Source organism: Sus scrofa, chromosome 3 (genome assembly GCF_054392235.1).
Source record: "Sus scrofa isolate SSC_HxYL_T2T_F1_AM1 chromosome 3, Sscrofa_HxYL_maternal_Yorkshire_Landrace_v2.0, whole genome shotgun sequence".
Taxonomy (NCBI): Eukaryota; Metazoa; Chordata; class Mammalia; order Artiodactyla; family Suidae; genus Sus; species Sus scrofa.
The window spans coordinates 119,421,631-119,434,242 of record NC_139385.1 but is presented as its reverse complement, the minus strand read 5'-3'; the positions used below and the strand labels follow the sequence as shown (position 1 = coordinate 119,434,242).

Below are 12,612 nucleotides of genomic sequence, written 5' to 3'. Positions count from 1 at the left end.
ACGCTGGATCCTTAACCCACTGAGCAAGGGCAGGGATCAAATCCTCAATCTCATGGTTTCTAGTAGGATTCTTTTCTGCTGTCCCATCCCATGACGGGAACTCTAGAACTCATTTTAAGTTTTAATACCTATTAAGTGATAAGTACTGTGACTGTCATTAAAATATTCTTTGAAATATGTCTGGAGAGGGGAAAAAAGTTAAATATGAGAATTAATGTTTCTTGTCTGATAGCCATGCCTAGCTTGAGGTTACAATTTCAGAGCTATTTTCTTTGCAGTCATTTGAGTTTCTGAAAAAAATTAGTACAAGCTGTGGTGATGGTTTATTTTAGGAAATGCATTCATTAGATTGGATTTTCATTGTTTCTGGAGGTGTTAAAATGTCTCAAAATATTACTTTCGATGTAGCCTGTGGTGTTTTTATTTCACTAAATTTCATTTTATTAAAAATGGATCTAAGAACTTATGGGGATCTTGATGAACTCAGGTCTCTTGGCTGTTTGAGTTAGGTTCTATAGGGCGCTGTTGCCTTTTTGTTTGGTAATGTAACTAAGTGGATAGGTTTTCTGTTCTGAGACTGACATAGATCCTGTAGACATCTATAGCCTGAAGATGACAAGGTTTTTCTAGTCCAATAATTTTATTCTTTTTGAAATAGAGTATGACTGTGAGGTAAACCTAAGCTTACTACCAATACTATAGGAAATCATGTACTAACTTAGGGGAAGACTTTAAATAAGTGTATTTTTCTAGTCTCTTTTACATGACCTTTACCATTTCTCTCTCTCTTTTGAAATCATTTGTACTTTGGTGTTAGGAAGAGGAAGCTTTGCTAATCATTCCTTTCCTACTTGAAGCTGTTTGGACTTTTTACATTTTGGTAGGCTTCTTTAAAAAATACCCTGGTATTGGAGTTCCCTGGTGGTTCAGCAGGTTAAGGATATTGGGTTGTCACTGCTGTGGTGTAGGTTCAGTCCCTGGCCCTGGAACTTCCACGTATGGTAGTGTGCACAAACCCCAACCGCAGTTACCCTAGTATTGTTATTATGGGTTCACCCTCAGGGAGTTAATGTATTTTAATGAAAACATAGGTGAAGACTTTCTTCCTTCCTTTCTCTCTCTCTTTCTTTCTTTTTTTGTCTTTTTAGGGAGATACCTGCAGCATATGGAGGTTCCCAGGCTAGGGGTTGAATAGGAGCTATAGCCATCAGCCTACACCACAGCCACAGCCACAGCCACAGCCACAGCCACACCAGATCCAAGCTGAATCTGTGATCTGTACCAAAGCTCATGACAACGCTGGATCTTTAACCCACTGAGTGAGGCCAGGGATGGAACCTTCATCCTCATGGATACTAGTCAGAACCATGATGGGAAATCGCCCCCCCCCCATTTTTTCGATAATTGCCTGGAGACTACAAGTTTCCTGGAAAAGGACTTCTCTGGGGAAAGAACAGAAAATTGTTTCCTACTTAAAAATTAAACTGGAATATATTTTCTCAATATGGTTGAGATAAAACTACTGTTCCTTTGGTTATAGTTTTATGTATTTATTCAAAACTTGTCATATGATGAAAGCACAGTATTCTCTGCCTCTTCATTTCCAGATTTTGTTCTCTTTGATAGCTAATTATGCAACATTGGTGAATTTAATGTACCAGAATTGTCATTTGTAGCTATCTTATGTTTCTTTTTCCCTCCTCCATTCAAGGAAATTCCTAAAACTGATCATTTTTAGTTTAAAATACAGATATGAACTTGGTTAGTAGACATTCCCAGTTTTTGTTGGTAATCCAGTAAATTTTTTCCACCCATGGTAGATAGGAGTGTCACTATAATTTGCTGTCTGACTTTGGTTACATAGGTTACATGTTTACTTTTAGATCATTGATGTATAGTGAAGCTAACAGACGGGAGACCTTTACCTCATGGCCTCACGTAGGCTATAGATGGGCACAACCAGATCCCATGGCTCAAGCTGGATTTTATCATCAGGTAAAAAAGACTAGCAAAAATTTTTTTTCAATATGACTTAATAGCCTTTAGTAAAATTGTCAACATTTTAATACTTTTTCAGAAATGTGTATTATTTTATGCTGCTTGGTTCTGTGCTTGTGTGTATCCATGTAATGTGAGTTTTGTTTTGTTCTTTTATATATATATATATATATATATATATATGTTTTTTTAAAAATTTATTTTGCCTTTTAGGGCCACACCCATGGCATATGGAAGTTCTCAGGCTAGGGGTCCAATTGGAGCTACACCTGCTGGCCTACGCCACAACCACAGCAACGCAGGATCTGAGCTGCATCTGCGACTTACAGCACAGCTCACCACAATGCCAGATCCTTAACCCACTGATTGAGGCCAGAGGTCGAATCCACAACTGCATAGTTCCTAGTCCGATTCATTTCTGCTGCGCCATGACTGGAAATCCTATTTTTTTTTTTTTTTTTTTTTTTTTTGTCTTTTTGTTGTTGTTGTTGTTGTTGCTATTTCTTGGGCCGCTCCTGCGGCATATGGAGGTTCCCAGGCTAGGGGTCGAATCGGAGCTGTAGCCACCGGCCTACGCCAGAGCCACAGCAACGCGGGATCCGAGCCGCGTCTGCAACCTACACCACAGCTCACGGCAACGCCGGATCGTTAACCCACTGAGCAAGGGCAGGGACCGAACCCGCAACCTCATGGTTCCTAGTCGGATTCGTTAACCACTGCGCCACGACGAGAACTCCTGGAAATCCTATTTTTGATCATAATAGTGACTGGCTATTTCCTATGTCACATATGGTGTACAGAAAGGGGAAAAAAAAATTTAAGGAAAGTAACCAGTAACTAAGTTAATATTTTATAACTATGTTCTTTCAGACTATATATATGATACATGTTTATATACATATATAATATGTATATATTTAATCACCAAATAGGCAGTAGTCTCCAGATTTTCTCCTTGAGAAATGTTCTCTCTGAATGTGTGTTTATTTTTAATTTTGACTTATGCATTCATAATATAGTAGTAAATAAAATGGTAGTGCAATGAAAGCAGTAAACTGCAGTTACTCTTGAAATTTTAATTTCATTGGGATGCAAGTCACTCATATACTAGATAAGTGTGGAAGAAGCATTGCAGATAGTACAGTATAACCTGAATACACAGGTATTGAAGAATTAAGCAATAATGTATACAAAAAAATTACGTGGAAAGAAAAATACTAGGGAAAGTAGTCATAAAACATGTAGGAAAAGAAGAATGTAATGATGAGTATGACGAAAAGACATGAGAATGGCATATTGTAGAAAGCTTCACTGAGCTAAAGTAGAGGGAAGTTAAGAAAAATGATTTCAGATAAGGCATAATGAACAAATTAAAGGAAACTTAAAATGAGTAGTGTAGAATGACTCACCACTGTTTTGTCATTGCTAAAGAAGGTAAGAAATATAACACTTTAATATCATTTTATATAAAGCATGCTTATTTAATTTTAAAATTCAATTAAACTTTGAATACATTGAAATTACTGTCCTAAAGGGTCTTAAGAGTGATTATTCCTTTGTTATCTTGAAGTGTTCTTGAAGTATCTTTTTAAATTTATTTACGTATTTTTTTTCCTCTTTGCGCTGCCCCATGGCATATGGTGTTTAGGCGCCAGGGATCAGATTGAGCCGCAGGTGCAACCTTTGTCACAGTTGTGGCAACACTGGATCTTTTAACCCCCTGTGCCAGGCTAGGGATTGAACCTGCATCTCAGCACTCCATAGATGCTACTAGTCCCACTTGTTACAGTGGGAACTCTTTGAAGTATCTTTATGAAGATTAAATAAGAAAACCTTATATATATTTGAAGATTTTATTCAACGTTTGTCCTATTGCCAGCATTGCTGTGGCTACAGTATAAGCTGGCAGCTGCAGCTCCAGTTTGACCCTAGCCTGGGAATTTCCATATGCCGCAGGTCTGGCCCTAAAAGAAAAAAAATATATGTATATGGCATTTTGTCCCATGTGTCTTAAAGAATGTTACATGGGAGTTCACGTCGTGGCTCAGTTGTTAATGAACCCAGCTAGTATCCATTAGGACATGGGTTTGATCCCTGGCCTTGCTCAGTGGGTTAAGGATCTGGCATTGCCATGAGCTGTGGTGTAGGTCAAAGATGCAGCCTGGATCTCATGTTGCTGTGGCTGCAGTGTAGGCCAGCAGCTGCAGCTCTAATTGGACCCCTAGCCTGGGAACCTCCATATGCCTGGGATGTGGCCCTTAAAAAAAAAAAAAAAATAATAATAAGTTACATGAATTACATTCACTAGTTTGCTTTTCCTTTTTACTTGCCCTTTCTTCTGTAGTAGTGTGAAAGTCAGTTTTTAATAATAAACCTGTTAGACTGTTACCTTTCATATACCTGATTACATTTAAAATACTTTAATAATACAATGAAAACATGTTAGAGCAGAGATTGTTTGTGTGTCTCCATGTTTGATTTAGTGGCCATTTGCTGATGAAACACAATTTTTCATATAAAGCAGCAAATTTATAAACGTTTGAGCATTAAGTTTATTGTTGGAGCCTAATAGTATAGGCTAATTTTCTTTTCCTCAGTATGGAATTTTACCTAAAATTATGAACTTATTTAGAAGAGTTTTTATTTAAGAAACTATTTTAATACTGGTGAACCTTTTCTGTCTTTATAAATTTGCAGCCTGCCTCATCTGGAGATGATAGAGCCATGTGTTTTACTTGTAGTGTATGTCTCGTTTGTTGGGAACCTACTGATGAACCTTGGTGAGTCTTAATTTTTCTGGACCTAATAGCCTAAGTTCTGTAAGTGTGGTTCTCAGTTGTTTTTCTTGATGTCTATGTTAATATTCATGCCTTTTACTGTTTATATTTTTGCCTTTGTCCTAAGAGAATGAGATAGTGTTGTCTGTTCTCTACCCCGTCACTTGGCTTCCCAAGATCTGTACGTGAGAGAAGTGCTGAAGAATGGAACTAGACTCTGACTAGAAGTCTAGATAGGATAATTTAAAATAGCATGATTAACTTCAGAGTTGAGCCTTGTTCTTTTGAGGGCAGGGCATCAATAGGGAATCCATGGAGGGGAGCCTATTACTTATTTTTTAATTCTGTAGTCATTTTACAGAGTCTGGCAATCTTGAATAAAAGTGCATGAAAGTTTAAAACCTAAACTTTGGAGCTCACGTATTGGAACCTTATTTTTGCAAATAACTGCTCTGAGGCCCTGTTAATAGAAATGATAATAATAGCAAATATTTGTTCAATACTGTTTACCAGGTACCATGCTATACACTTTATATATTTTTAACTCTTTTAATTCTCATATTAGTTCTCTGAGGTAGGTATTATTTTCATCTCCATTTTTTAGGAGGGAACTGAGAACATTTTCCAGTTTAATCCTTACGGTCACCCTCTAGGATAGGAATTGTTATTTCATATAAAAATAAATGAAATAGGAGTTCCTGTCGTGGCTCAGCAGAAATGAATCTGACTAGGAACCATGAGGTTGCGGGTTTGATCCCTGGCCTCACTCAGTGGGTTAAGGATCAGGCGTTGCTGTGAACTGTGGCATAGGTCGTAGATGTAGCTGGGATCCTGCGTTGCTGTGGCTGTGGCTGTGGTATAGGCTGGCGACTACAGCTCTGATTCGACTCCTAGCCTGGGAACTTCCATATGCTGCAGGCATGGCCCTAAAAAAGCAGAAATAAAAATAAATAAATGAAAATAAAATAAATGGAATCGAGGAGTTCCCGTCGTGGCGCAGTGGTTAACGAATCCGACTAGGAACCATGAGGTTGCGGGTTCGGTCCCTGCCCTTGCTCAGTGGGTTAACGATCCGGCGTTGCCGTGAGCTGTGGTGTAGGTTGCAGAACGCGGCTCGGATCCCGCGTTGCTGTGGCTCTGGCGTAGGCCGGTGGCTACAGCTCCGATTCGACCCCTAGCCTGGGAACCTCCATGTGCCGCGGGAGCGGCCCAAGAAATAGCGACAACAACAACAAAAGACAAAAGACAAAAATAAATAAATAAATAAATAAATGGAATCGAGTTTGCCGAAGAGCGTATCAGTAGTAAATGATGGAGTCAGGATTCAGTTTTAAGATATACCACTTACTTTGTACTGAAACTAGTTTGAGGTCTCTAAGTGTTACTTAAGCGATTTGAATGGTGTGAACTTGCTATTAAGCCTGTTGGGGTGTGCATGTAGATTTTGGGTTGCAGTGGGGAATATAGAAAATGTGATGATTTGAAGTTGCATCGGCAGACTGAGAATTGAGTATGAGCAGTTTACAATTTAGGTTAAAGTTCTGTTTGGAACTTTGTCTTTTCCCCTAGAAACCATCTTTGATATATATGGCAACCATTTTATTTTATTTTATTTTTTTGTCTTTTTTCCATTTCTTGGGCTGCTGCTGCGGCACATGGAGCTTCCCAGGCTAGGGGTCAAATCGGAGCTGTAGCTACCGGCCTACGCCAGAGCTACAGCAACGCAGGATCCAAGCCGCGTCTTCAATCTACACCACAGCTCATGGCAACGCCGGATCCTTAACCCACTGAACAAGGCCACGGATCGAACCTGCAACCTCATGATTCCTAGTGGGATTTGTTAACCATTGAGCCACAATGGGAACTCCTAGCAACCATTTTAATAGTATTTTTTATTTTCTCAGGCTAATCCTTAAAAATTTATTTAACCCACACCTGAAAAATTATACCAAGATATTATAGGATGTAACTTTATTCATAAGTGTTTTTCTATGAGAAAGTTGATTCAGATTTCCAATGTGGGTTGTTCAGAATCTGTTTTTTCTTGATATGGTCAGGAAATCAAGGATTCTACCTTTTTTTTTTTTTTTTTTTTTTTTTTTTTTTTTTTTGCCCTAGGGTTCAGGATTCCTCAAGTTCTTAAGCAGTTGGTAGTCTCTGGGGGCCTAGGATTAATGCTCCAACTGGATAGAGGAAATGAGATTGATGGAGGCTGGGGAGCTGAGACTGGGTACCTCTGAATCTGTAAGGAAGAAAAAAATGAAGATTTGAAGGGGAAGTTGAGACTAATTTTTTTTTTTTTTTTTTTTGTCTTTTTGCCTTTTCTAGGGCTACTCCCACAGCATATGGAGGTTCCCAGGCTAGGGGTCTAATTGGAGCTGTAGCCTCCAGCCTACGCCAGAGCCACAGCAATGCTGGATCCGAGCCGCATCTGTGACCTACACCACAGCTCATGGCAACGCTGGATTCTTAACCCACTGAGCGAGGCCGGGGATCGAACCCACAACCTCATGGTTCTAGTCGGATTTGTTAACCACTGTGCCACGATGGGAACTCTGAGACTCATATTTTGATGGTGGGAGTTAATAGAGCTACTTTAGAGGGAGATTAAAATTTCAAAAAAAAAAAATGGGCCCTTTATTATCTAGCAGTTCCACTTTGACTAATTTATACTACAGAATTAATTGCTTTTGTATACAAGGAGGCACAAAATGGATGATAACTGTGGTGAAAAACTGGAAAATCTTAAATGCCTGTTAGAGAGGACTAGCTAAATGTAATATGTTCATGTAATTGACTATGATCCAACAATTAAAAGGAATGAACGCGTTCGCTCTCTATTAATCACCATCAGTGACTTTTAGATATATTATTATGTCCAGAAAGTGGTTGTTGAATGATTAAGACAGTAATACTATTTATTTAAAATGAAAGGAACCTGGATTTTCTGAATGTATGTGTATAAGTTTATAAAAATATTTTAGAAATGTATCACTTAAATTCATGGCATGTAAAAGTGGTTACTTGGAGCTGGGATAAGAGATTGCTGGAGTTGTATATTATAACTGAAGTGGGTCTTTTGCTGTATTTTAGATAGTCATGTATCATTTGTGTAGATAACATTTCAATTAAAAAGTTAAAACTCAGGTAAGAGGGAAAGAGGGAAAGGAAAAAAAATAGCCTGAAGTTTAACCATGGGGGAATCCAGTCCAAATGTTTTTGGAGATGCTTAGGATTCATATATAGGTAAGTAGTAGATGCTGTGTAAAAAGAAATGTACGCCCTATGGAATACTTTATAAGAATGTTTTCCCTTGTTTGCCATGGAAATGTAAAATGGCTTTTCAAAAAAGCTTTTTTTTGTTGTTGTTGGTGACAACATTTTGACATTTCAAATAATCCTTTGTAATTATAGCTAGTGAAAGTAAAAGAAAAAGAAGAAAAAAAGAATAACCAAAAAGAAATAAGGTAGTCACAAAGTTGGGCAGAAAATTTTTGTGTTAAGTTGATCCTGCTGTAAATATTTGAGAAAATTGTTAAAGTCATATACCATTCTTTTTTTTTTTTTGTCTTTTTGTCTTTTTTGTTGTTGTTGTTGCTATTTCTTGGGCCGCTCCCGCGGCATGGAGGTTCCCAGGCTAGGGGCAGATTCGGAGCTGTAGCCACCGGCCTACGCCAGAGCCACAGCAACGTGGGATCCGAGCTGCATCTGCAACCTACACCACAGCTCACGGCAACGCCGGACCGTTAACCCACTGAGCAGGGGCAGGGACCGAACCCGCAACCTCATGGTTCCTAGTCGGATTCGTTAACCACTGCGCCACGATGGGAACTCCCATATACCATTCTTGATCTGAGGTCCTAATGTTTTTATTGAGCATGATTATATATTCTAGTAAACTAATCTCACATTTCCTTTTGCTTAGTAAACATTTATTTGAAAGAAATAATGTACAATTTTAAGATATTATCTAGCTTTCTTTGAAAAGACTTTTTATTTGTAAGTTATTTGTCTGATTGGGTCCTGTAGTGAATGTGAAAGTTATATTTCAATGTTTTATTTATTTAAAATTAAAAAAATTTTTTTTGGCAGCTCCTGTGGCACATGAAAGTTTCCAGGCCACGGATAAAACCTGTGCCACAGCAGCAACCCAAACCACAGCAGTGACAGCACCAGATCCTTAACCTACTGAGCCACCAGGGAACTCTGTATTTCAGTGTTTTTAAATATGTCAATTTATCCAAAAAAAAAAAAAAATGAAGAGTTTTTTCTTGCGGTGCGAATGGCATTTACTGAGTTTTATGTATACTATTTACAGTTTTGTCTTCTATTACACAAATAGGTAGATATCTGCATTTAAATGTGGATTTATTTATTTTAAAAATTGCTTGAGATATTTATGGCATGTAAAAATTGTATACATTTAAGGTGTGCAGATTTGATGTTTTGATACATATACACATTGTGAAAAGATCACCATAAGAAAGGTAATTTACATAGCTATCATCTACTGTTACCATTTTGTGGGTTTCTGTGTGAAGAAGATTTAAGATACATCCTTTTCACAGATTTCAAATAACAATATGATTTTGTCGTCTATTGTCACCATGCTGTAGATACATGGAAATTTAAAACTGAAACAAAGTAATTATTTTATTTTACTTTTTTTTTGTAGGGCCACTCTCGTGGCATACAGAAGCTCCCAGGATAGGGGTCAAATCAGAGCTACAGCTGCCAGCCTATACTCCGGCCACTGCAATGCGGGATCCAGGCTGCATCTGGAACCTACACTACAGTTCATGGCAATACTGGATCTCTGACTCACTAAGCAAGGCTATGGATCGAACCACATCCTTGTGGATACTAGTCAGATTTGTTTCCACTGTGCCGCAATGGGAACTCCCAAATAGTTATTTTAAAAGCTGTGAGAAACCAGTATACGGAAACAGAAGGAGTTTAAACAATTTTATTAATGTATTAATATAGTGTAAATACTATGCTATAGCATTAGTTTCTTTTTCTTTTTTTTTTTTTTTGCTGTTTCTTTGGGCTGCTCCTGCGGCATATGGAGGTTTCCAGGCTAGGGGTCTAATCGGAGCTGTAGCTGCCAGCCTACGCCAGAGCCACAGCAACGCGGGATCCGAGCCGCGTCTGCAACCTACACCACAGCTCATGGCAACACCGGATCGTTAACCCACTGAGCAAGGGCCGGGACCAAACCGGCAACCTCATGGTTCCTAGTCGGATTCGTTAACCACTGCGCCACGACGGGAACTCCTGTTTCTTATTTTGATCTGAAGCTGGCTTTATTTGTAATCAGTTAAAGTGAACTTTAACTATAATCAGTTAAAGTTGCTCCTCAAGTGAGTAGTTACTGTGTTAGAGTGATCTTGGTAAGATGGAATGATTTGGTATTTGAATCTTTTTTTTATTAAAAAAATTGTTTTTTTTGTCTTTTTAGGGGGTCACAGTCGTGGCATATGGAAATTCCTAGGCTAGGGGTCAAATTGGAGCTTCATTTTTTGGCCTGAAGCTCCAGTTTCTTTGGCTAGCATTTCTAGCCAAAGAAATGCTAGATCCCATTTGCGTCTGCAACCTACATCATGCAGCTCATGGCAATATTGGATCCTTAACCCACTGAGCAAAGCTTGGGATCGAACCTGTGTCCTCATGGATACTAGTTGGGTTAATTACTGCTGAGCCACTATGGGAACTCTCTGGTATTTGAATCTTTGATTAAAGAATACTTTAAGTTCAAAAATTTTTTTTTTTTTTTTTGGTCTTTTTGCTATTTCTTTGGGCCACTCCCGCGGCATATGGAGGTTCCCAGGCTAGGGGTCGAATCAGAGCTGTAGCCACTGGCCTACGCCAGAGCCACAGCAATGCAGGATCCGAGCCGCATCTGCAACCTACACCCCAGCTCACGGCAACACCGGATCTTTAACCCACTGAGCAATGGCAGGGACCGAACCCGCAACCTCATGGTTCCTAGTTGGATTTGTTAACCACTGTGCCACGACGGGAACTCCCTCAAATTTTTTTTTTTAAAGAAAAAATATCATGGAGTCTTTATTAGTGTACAAACTTAACAGCTTTGTTGTTGAATGAACTTTTCTCTCCTTTATATGTAAAGGTCTGAACATGAGAGACATTCCCCAAACTGCCCATTTGTGAAAGGTGAGCACACACAGAATGTGCCATTGTCAGTCACTCTTGCAACAAGTCCTGCACAGTTTCCTTGCACGGATGGAACTGATAGAATATCTTGCTTTGGGTCTGGGAGCTGCCCTCATTTTCTAGCTGCTGCAACAAAACGTGGAAAGATCTGCATATGGGATGTTTCCAAACTTATGAAGGTATGTTTTTATTTTGAAGTAACTTATTAGTAATTGAGAAAAAAATCAGTTGTAAATTTAGGCTTTTCATTTATCTGTTTAGGTGCACTTAAAGTTTGAAATTAACGCATATGATCCAGTGATTGTACAACAGCTTATTCTATCAGGAGAACCAAGCTCAGCAGTTGAATCAAGGAGACCAACTTTGGCATGGCTGGAAGACTCCTCTAGTTGTTCTGATATACCAAAATTGGAAGGAGATAGGTATGTAAATTTGTTTTTATAATATTTGTATTATAATATTTATAGAAGTTAAATTTTCTAAATTGTATATTAGTTTTAATTAAAGATGTAGAAAAAATTATTAGGTCACTAGATTAGAGACTAAATGTTTGGTTGGAAATCTGAAAGAACTGTATGATTCCCTTTTTTTGGCCATGGTATGGCAGAGGTTTCCAGGCCACGAATCCCTTGAGCCACAGCAGTGACAAAGCTGAATCCTTGAGCTACTGAGCCACCAGGAAACTCCTGGAAATGACTGTATAGTTCTTGAGAAAAATTTTTCACTTAGAAACACTATAGTCTGTAAAATGTATTTTATTTTCTATCACAGTCTATGCCAATTGGAAAGTCACTCCATTAAAAAATAAAGTTTAAATATAATGAAATGATATCCTTGGTATAATTCCATCTTCTACTAAATCTTCATAGAGCAGTTGAATCATTTGGTTCATTTCTATCTTTTTCATTAGCACCTTAGAAATGGTAATGAATAGTGAAATAACCTTTGGCTCAGTAAGATGACCTAATTATTTTTTTTTTTTTTTTTTTTTTTTTTTTTTTTTAATTTTATTTTCCCACTGTACAGCAAGGGGGTCAGGTTATCCTTACATGTATACATTACAATTACAGTTTTTCCCCCACCATTTCTTCTGTTGCAACATGAGTACCTAGACATAGTTCTCAATGCTATTCAGCGGGATCTCCTTGTAAATCTATTCTACGTTGTGACTGATAAGCCCAAGCTCCCGATCCTTCCCACTCCCTCCCCCTCCCATCAGGCAACCACAAGTCTCTTCTCCAAGTCCATGATTTTCTTTTCTGAGGAGATGTTCATTTGTGCTGGATATTAGATTCCAGTTATAAGTGATGTCATATGGTATTTGTCTTTGTCTTTCTGGCTCATTTCACTCAGTATGAGATTCTCTAGTTCCATCCATGTTGCTGCAAATGGCATGATGTCATCCTTTTTTATGGCTGAGTAGTATTCCATCGTGTATATATACCACATCTTCCGAATCCAATCCTCTGTCGATGGACATTTGGATTGTTTCCATGTCCTGGCTATTGTGAATAGTGCTGCAATGAACATGCGGGTGCATGTGTCTCTTTTAAGTAGAGCTTTGTCCGGATAGATGCCCAAGAGTGGGATTGCGGGGTCATATGGAAGTTCTATGTATAGATTTCTAAGGTATCTCCAAACTGTTCTCCATAGTGGCTGT

The 12,612-nt window shown here is 38.5% G+C and overlaps 1 protein-coding gene across 47 annotated transcripts in view; it reads left to right on the top strand.

Moving 5' to 3' along the window:
- The window catches only part of BIRC6 (baculoviral IAP repeat containing 6), a 256,491-nt gene that overhangs the window by 50,413 nt on the left and 193,466 nt on the right, over window positions 1-12,612 (top strand). For all 47 annotated transcript variants that reach the window (XR_014842325.1, XR_014842324.1, XR_014842323.1 and 44 more), the window contains exons 5-8: window positions 1,884-1,995; window positions 4,696-4,778; window positions 10,909-11,131; window positions 11,214-11,374. Coding sequence is in view for 42 of the 47 variants with exons in the window: in XM_085019687.1 (XP_084875813.1) it covers window positions 1,884-1,995; window positions 4,696-4,778; window positions 10,909-11,131; window positions 11,214-11,374 (579 nt within the window). In the remaining 5 variants the exon portion in view is untranslated. The remainder of the gene's footprint in view (window positions 1-1,883; window positions 1,996-4,695; window positions 4,779-10,908; window positions 11,132-11,213; window positions 11,375-12,612) is intronic.